We start from the raw sequence: 8,307 nt of genomic DNA on the forward strand, positions 1-8,307 counted from the left end.
AAAATTTGTTAAAGTGCAAAGAAATATTTCATATCATGAATTGATGTCAAACAGTTAATGTTCCTTCAGGTTTTCTGATTGAGTATCATGTTTGAATTTTATATGGTTTTTTTTTGCAATAGTTTTTTTTTTTCAAATCATTTGCTCTGGTTGTAGCATAATCAACTTTCTTTTTTCTATAAATTTTTTTTAATAAATGATTTGGTAGTTTTGGAGGAGGTCCAGGTCCATAAGCGTTTTTCATGATTTTATTATTGCTAAAAGAAATACAAAATAAAAAATAACTATTCATTAATGGCAATTGATATCTTTGTATTATTTGGTTCATAAAAAAAGGCCAGAGTAAATAATGCCTTTAAATAGCCTAAAATAGCTTCAATAGAGTTTTTCAGAGATATTTTTATTATTTTTGTATTTATAATGGCCTTTATTATTTTTGTATTTATAATAGCCTGTCTCACTTATAAATGAAGAAAAAAGCTATTTGAAAAACTACAAAATTAGCTACAGAATAAATGAAAAAAATAATAAAATTGGTAATATTATAACGATATCAAAACAAAAAGTAATTAAGTATACAATAAAAATTAAAACAAATAAATTAACAAACAGCAAAAATCACAGTATACAAAAATGAATGTAAATTATAGTAAATTATTGTAATCGCTACTAATTGGTACAATATGCGACCAATCAAATTGCACAATCTGAGTTACTATACTAAGTCTTTTAAAAACCCAAAGATAGTTTTAATACATAGTTATATGGCTTTTCAAAATAATTTATCTTAAATGACTGAACTTGAAAAAAATATTACATAATAATTTCAAATACATTTAAAAAATCAAAAATTTGTTGGTGAGTTATTAGCTTTAGGTGGTGATTTTTTTTAAATTTTTTTATTTAAAAAAAAACAACACCTTCAACATGTAAACATTCAGTATATTCAGTATATCATTCAGCATGCTTGAATATATTAAGTGCATAGTATTATTAGTCTGATTAGCTGAATGTAAAATATTTGCATTAATAAAATGTTAATAATATAGTAATATTTCTTTTGGTATAGTAATATTTCTTTGACTTTGTTATAACCATCTCAAAAATACGTTTATAATTTTTGTAATTAGTTTCTTTATTGAAAGTTTTTTTTTTGAGCAAACTTTTTTTATGACTATAATTCCAGGTATACATGGATTTAATGTTGTTTTTTTTTCTTACATTTTGTAACTACAGGAAAAGCTGTATTGTAAAGTTGTTGTAATATATCAATAAACTTATCATATGTCTCATCTGTGTGCTCAATATCATGGAGGTTTAAATCTGATAGAAGAGTGTTAAAATTTTCAATGGATTTTTCATTTATTTTTTGCATATTTTTTGTAACTTTTAGTGCATATTACATTTTTGTGAGATAGCAAATACAGGAAAGTAAATGAAATAAAATGTCACATGTAAATATTCCAGTTTTTATTTTTGATATGAATTCATTGGTGACTATTTGATCTATGACTGTTGCGCTTTCTCTAGTTATTCTTGTGGGTTTATTAATTAGTGGAATATAGCATTTCTGATATATGACATTTAAGAAATTATTTATTTTTGTATTTAAATGACTCATTTTCAGGTCAAGGTTAAAATCACAAAATAAATGCTTTTATTATTGCTTAATTTATTTTTATGTTTTTAATATAATTTTTGAATTGTTTTATTGAGCTGGAAGGTGGTTTGTATAAAACATGGATGATGTTTTTTGTGGTTTTATTATTTCCACGCATAGTGATTCACAATCATTAGTGGTTGAGCACAAATCTCTTTTTAGCTTGTATAATAAAGAATTACTTATAAATACACACAAACCCTCTTCCTTTTTTCCCAGATCCTCTGAATTGATGAATTTATAATTTGTTAGTTGAAAACATGTATTTGTCTCGATATTTTCATCAGTACACCATGTCTTGCTGAGACTAATAATTTTAAAATTAAATTTAACATCACACAAAAGTTGTTTAAAATAATTCAAAATTTTTTGAAATACTCGTAACATTTAAATGCAAAATTGAAAATGAATTTACATCTAGTCCTTGCTTTGTGTTTTCAGATTTAGGGTTATAATATAAAGTATTAATATTTTAAACTACTTTGTTAATAACAAAGTATTTTAAAATATTAATACTTTATATTATCTAATACTATTATATTATACTATTATATTATATAATACTTATACTATTTATACTTTATATTATATAGTAATACTATGAAATTTAATATCGACGTCAGAATGCTTATCTAATAGTATCCTATTTTTATTTTGTAATGAATTAAAGTCTGAGTTAAGTCATTTTAATTCATAATCATTAATAAACATCTTCGTTCATAAATAGGGTATTTTTTATAAACTGTTAAATAATTAGTTTTCTGAAAAAGAAAAAAAAAAAAGTAAGAAAAGAAAAAAAAAGCACTCCCTTTATCTAAATTCTTTAACTATAAGTTTATCATATTTTATAGAAGAATATTTACAATTTTTTCTACAATGTATCTTCATTTCTTCTAAGAGTTTTTTCCTTATGACCATTGTTTCAAAAGAGAAGCCTTTGTTGATGTATATTCCTGTTCCTTTAAGTTGATTAGATGAATGTAGTACTTTTATATTTTCTTTGTAATGTAGTATTTTAACGACCATTGTTCTATTTTTATTTTCTACTTTTTTTCCAAATCTGTGATCCCTCTCAATATCAACGTCCTTAATATTAAATTCGTTTTTAAATAAAATTAGCAATTTTTTTTGTTTCATCCCAGGTTTCTTGATCGTTTTCAGGAAGCCCGTCTCAGAGTCTATCTTCTTCATATTTAAAAAAAAAAAGTTACAAAAAGTAATTATTTCTAGAGAATAAAACGCATCTGTTCACCGCAAAAACTAGTATAATGGTGATGTCAAAATGTCAATATATAATCATAATATGATTATATAATCATAATATGATTATATATTGTTCTGAAAACGTAAACATTAAAAAAAAACCTTTAAAAAAATCGTTTAAATTAATTTTTTTCATTCGAGTTTAATTAACAATGTATTTACGTTGCTTTTTATTTTTAAGTACCTAATTGAGCTTTAGTAAATAATAAATTATTGTTAATTAGTAAGTAACTCTTTTAGTAAAATGTTTTAAGCATTGTTGAATGGATAATTTGTGATATCATTGTATGTTTATAATGTATTTTCCTTTATAAGCATGTCGAAATTTAGCAATTGTAAAAAATAAACAACATAAATTCCGTATAAAAGTTATCTATACTTTATTTTAAACAGTTTGGTGGTTAATTTACGCCAAATAGTTGTATAGAATTCAAATTTAAAAGATGAAAAAAGTAAAGAACTGATTAAGATAAATCTTTGCATTACTTTACATTATGTTGTTGTTTGAACAATTTTAAACACTGATTTTTAGCATTTTTATTATCAATTCTTAACAACTTCTTGGTTCTTTTATAACCACTTCTTCATGTGATTTCTTTTATAACCACTTCGCATGAAAAAATCTTTCTCAATGCTTTAATAATTACTTCTTCATGTGATACAATCTTTCTTAACTCTATTATAACCACTTTTTTACGTGATACAATCTTTCTTAACTCTATTATAACCACTTTTTTACGTGATACAATCTTTCTATCTCTCGTACAGCTAACCTTACCACTTTCTTGCATAACCTAACTGAATAACAGCCTATTGTAAATCAATTTTTAATTCCAAAAAAAATTGAACTATGATGTAATAATGCATGACATAGATATTAGTACATATTTTTTTACTGGTATAAAAATTACATCATTTTTTGACATGTCTTCATAATGATTTTCGTATAACATTCTTAATTATCAAAAATTCTCTAAGGATTTTCTCTTATTCTTCTCAATGTTATCATATCATTCAACATGACTGCTGATGCGATTGTTTTCGTTTGACCTCAGAGCGACTTAATCAAAGTTTTATGATTATACATTGATAGTTACAAGTTAAAATTGACTAATAGTAAGTTATTATTTTATGTTTTGTTCATCTGCAACATCAAATGCTATTGGCAAATTTTTTTTTTTTCCTGAGCCCGAGCATAGACATTCTCAAATATAAGATTTGTTTTCAGACTCAATATGGCCAATATGGCCAAAGTTATTTTTGTTCCATTAGCTTTATTATAAGTCTGGTTTTAAAAATCTGTATTCGTAAAAACCCTAACTATTTAAATGTGCACATAACCCAGTAGTAAGTAAATAAAAACGATGCACATAATCACATGTCTTTATCATTCCATACAAGATTATTTAATCATTACCTAGTTATGGGTTATCTAATTACAATTGCTTATTAAAACATGGGTTTAAAAAGAATAAATATAAATACAGAAGATGTAGAAAACAATTATTAAATAGATTTGCCGTATTGTGATTTTACTAAGGCATTTGGTTAAGTGTCACATGGTAGATTGATAGAAAAGCTAGAATCAGGTATTATTAGTAACATTATAAAAATGATTTTTGACATAACAGAAAACATCAATTTATTCAAAATGTTTCAAAACGTTTTACAAACATTTGTTATTATTACAACTATTATAAATAATTATATTTACTAATAAAATATAAAAGATTAACTTTTACACACTTATCTTTTTTTCAACAAACTTATCTACTTTACCATAGTTAATATTAGTGCTCTAAAGTAAAAAGATTTGCTCTAATTTAAAAAAATTAAAATTTTTTTATATACATAATAAAGTTATTATTTTTGTTAACTTTAACCTTCACAATTTGTTTTCTACTCCTTTTTACCTGTATAAAAAAAAGTTTATATAGTTTAACAAACCAGCTAAAACAGAAGCACTATCCTTTATTCCAATCCTTTATTTTAATTGTTTCAAGTCAAATTGCCATGAAGTTTCTATTTTCTTTTTTTTATTTTTATTTTTATCATTAAGCCAGTTTTGAGCTTATTTTAATTTTAATATACATTTTACTTTTAACATATGACTTTTAATTGCTGCACAAGTATTTTTGTGCTATCATTAGATTTGTTATAAAATAGTTCTTCTATTTTTAATATGCTTCACATGTTTCTGCTGCAGTAAACTAATTTATCAAGTGAATAATTATGCTAATTGTCTTTTCGATTCTTAAAAGAATAAAAGGTAATGTCATGATAAATGCATTTAATAGAAATCTAATGAAAAAATGTAGGTGAGGCTTTTACTATCTGTTTATTTTATATGTTTAATACATTTCAATTGCTAGCATGAGAACTATATATATTTTAAATTTCACTACTTGTGTGAACTACTGATACAATAAAAACATCAAAACAAACTTAACAGGTTTAAATAAAATATAAAAGATCTTTAAATATAAAAATGGTTTATATGTAATAAAATAAAATTTATTTGCAAAATTGGATCTTCATTATATTGATATCTTCAATTTTATATTAAAATCTAAAATCCTTTTTGTTTTATTTTTTTATTTTATCTTTCTAGAATGTCTTAAACATCCTGAAATATTATTAAAGAAAGTTATTTCTTTGTTTTGATTTTATTGATTTAATAATAAACTTGCAGAAAGAAAAAAAGAAAATTTTTTAGAACTTTTAGACAAATAAACTTACCAAGCTTAATTCTTATACAAAACAAAAAGAATGCAAACTACAAAGAAATATATATATATATATATATATATATATATATATATATATATATCTTGGAATTTTTTTAGACTCCACTTTAAGTCTAAATAAAAATTTTAACAGAGGATACAAAGTCATTTGTTTTGTATAGTTTTTTTTTTTTTTTTTTTTTGTTATTCACCTCCTCAAGGCCAAGAAGGCCACTACAGATGAGGAGGCTACTTAATAGTGGTTATAACCCTCTCTCAACTCTATAACTCCGAAACACGAACCTCGACGAACAAGGCCACTGCGCAGAGAAACAAGTTGAGCGCGGTACTACCAGGGACGTGGTGGGGATCGAACTCGGAATCTCTCGCTTATGAAGCGAGCGCTTTACCACAACACCACTACCGCATATGTTTAGCGAATTGCCTAATACTTCATTTAACTTCAAAAGTTTACATGAGTAATCAATAATATGATAATAACATGACAATCAATTAACTATCAATTATTGAAAGAAAAAAAATAAAAACGTATTTTAAATTAGGAAACAAAAATATTTTTAAGTAATTGTGATCTAAAATTTGAAAATTTTAAAACCTTTTTGAGACGTTTTTTATTTTAGTCGATTTTCCTCCACGCGTTCGAATGATACTCTTAGACAAGATGGCAGAAGTTGAGTTAGTTGTTTTAGATTAAAGTTGTTGTTTGATTTTTTTTTTTTTCTAATTATTTCAAGTACCATGTTTACATACGTTTAACTGTTTTGGGATGATTTAGTATTATTAAATTATTTTTAGGTATCGATTAGCTGCTGGAACTTCAGAAAAGATTCAGCTCAGTAGTTTAATTGCGTGTTTTCAGTGCATACGAGACACTGTTGTTGATGAAATAAAATAATAAAGAGTTTTCGAGTTGTAAAACGCTTTCAAAATTTCATAAAAAAATATAGGGAATATTTTTCTAAGCCGTCGAACAAAAAACGAACAAAAAAATGCTAGAAGTATCGATAATGCAGATATACAAAGTAATCAACTTAACAGTTTTAACCCATTTGGTTGCAGTTATTTTTGTAGTTTTTTCTTATTTCAGAATTTCAAGCAAAAAAAGAAGTTTCATTTACTGTTTGTTTTTGAACTACAGTTAGATCCAATATACCTTTGTGACCAATGACACGGTTTAGTAATTATGCTCAAATAGCGTTGGCATCACAAACGCACTCAAGTGACAATATTTTCAAATTATTTTTTTTTAAACTGGCATGATAGGGAAGGTAGGAGGGTAGGTAGAAAGGCAAGTTGATGTCAAGATGATTTTCTTTCTAGTTCAGAATGAGCTATGTAATATTTATATATGGTATTTTCGTAACCTAATATATGGATATATATATATATATATTTTTTTTTTTTTTTTTTTTTTTTTTTTTTTTGTTATTCACCTCCTCAAGGCCGAGAAGGCCACTGCAGATGAGGAGGCTACTTAATAGTGGTTATAACCCTCTCTCAACTCTATAACTCCGAAACACGAACCTTGACGAACAAGGCTGCTGCGCGGAGAAACAAATTGAGTGCGGTACTACCAGGGACGGTGGTGGGGATCGAACTCGGAACTTCTCTCTTATGAAGCGAGCGCTTTACCGCTACACCACTACCGCAGTATATTAATAAAAGTAAAGCTATTAAGTTTCTTTACCTTAACAAAAACAAAAATTAGCGCATTCAAATTTAAAGAAAATAATATCTTTGTAATGGTTATTTTTAAAATTTTTTTTTCTTATTTTAGACAGTTAATGTTATCATAGGGTGCGTCGTTTTTTCTTTTTTTTATCAAGTTTTAAAAATAAGGGAAATTTTGGCGGTTTCCTATACTGCAAAGAAAAGATCTGAAAAAGTCTTGCTGAAATAATCCGTCTTTGTAATAGAGAAAAAATGACGGAAACATGAAATAAACAAGTATTTACTAATATAATTTATAAGAATCTTTTATCAATTAACATTTAACAGTTTCTTAATATTTTTATCTTCTTTTATTTAAAGTTTAGAGTACAGCTAGGTTATATTTAGCATTATTTTAAAAAACTTTTGCTGATTTCTTATGTTCTAATACTACTTTTCTCGTGAGAATACGTTTTTGCCTTTGTAACCTACAAAAACAAAATTGAAAATAGTTTAGTAAAAAATTTTTAGTTAGGCGAGAGTTGCCTTAATTGCAACACTTGCATCTATTTTTGAAAAAAAAAAGAATTATTGGGTATGTTTTGCATTTTTCTAGTAAAACGTCTTATTTTCTATGTTTTGACAGATTTTGAAAGTTATTAAGTTTTTTTTTTTTTTCGGTGATCAAATTTTGTGTTCACACTATATTGATTGCGCTGGGTAAACTATACTACTAAAGGATATACGGTTTTTTTGTGTTTTTATGCGATGGGATTTAAAATGCAAATAGCAATATAAACTTATGAGTTGCTGCAAGCATGATGTTGCAGTGATATTCCATAATAGTCCAAAGTTTCGTTGATTGGAGCTATAAAGCTTTCCTTACTTAACCAGTAATAAAATTAAAGGGTTGTAGAAATACTTCTTTTTTTTTAAACTTTTTTGACATCCATAATGGCAGATAAACTGCCTAAAAAATGTCTAAAA

General features: G+C 25.4%; 1 protein-coding gene across 4 annotated transcripts in view; it reads left to right on the forward strand.

The window, feature by feature from the left end:
- LOC100208083 (replication factor C subunit 5) overlaps nt 1–7,056 on the forward strand; it is a 52,818-nt gene extending 45,762 nt beyond the window's left edge. For all 4 annotated transcript variants that reach the window (XM_065807232.1, XM_065807229.1, XM_065807231.1 and 1 more), the window contains exons 11-12: nt 6,291–6,345; nt 6,466–7,056. In XM_065807232.1, coding sequence (XP_065663304.1) covers nt 6,291–6,345; nt 6,466–6,565 — 155 coding nt within the window. In that variant the 3' untranslated portion in view covers nt 6,566–7,056. The remainder of the gene's footprint in view (nt 1–6,290; nt 6,346–6,465) is intronic.
- Nucleotides 7,057–8,307: the final 1,251 nt, after the last annotated feature.

The sequence above is a fragment of the Hydra vulgaris genome, chromosome 10, assembly GCF_038396675.1.
Source record: "Hydra vulgaris chromosome 10, alternate assembly HydraT2T_AEP".
Taxonomy (NCBI): domain Eukaryota; kingdom Metazoa; phylum Cnidaria; class Hydrozoa; order Anthoathecata; family Hydridae; genus Hydra; species Hydra vulgaris.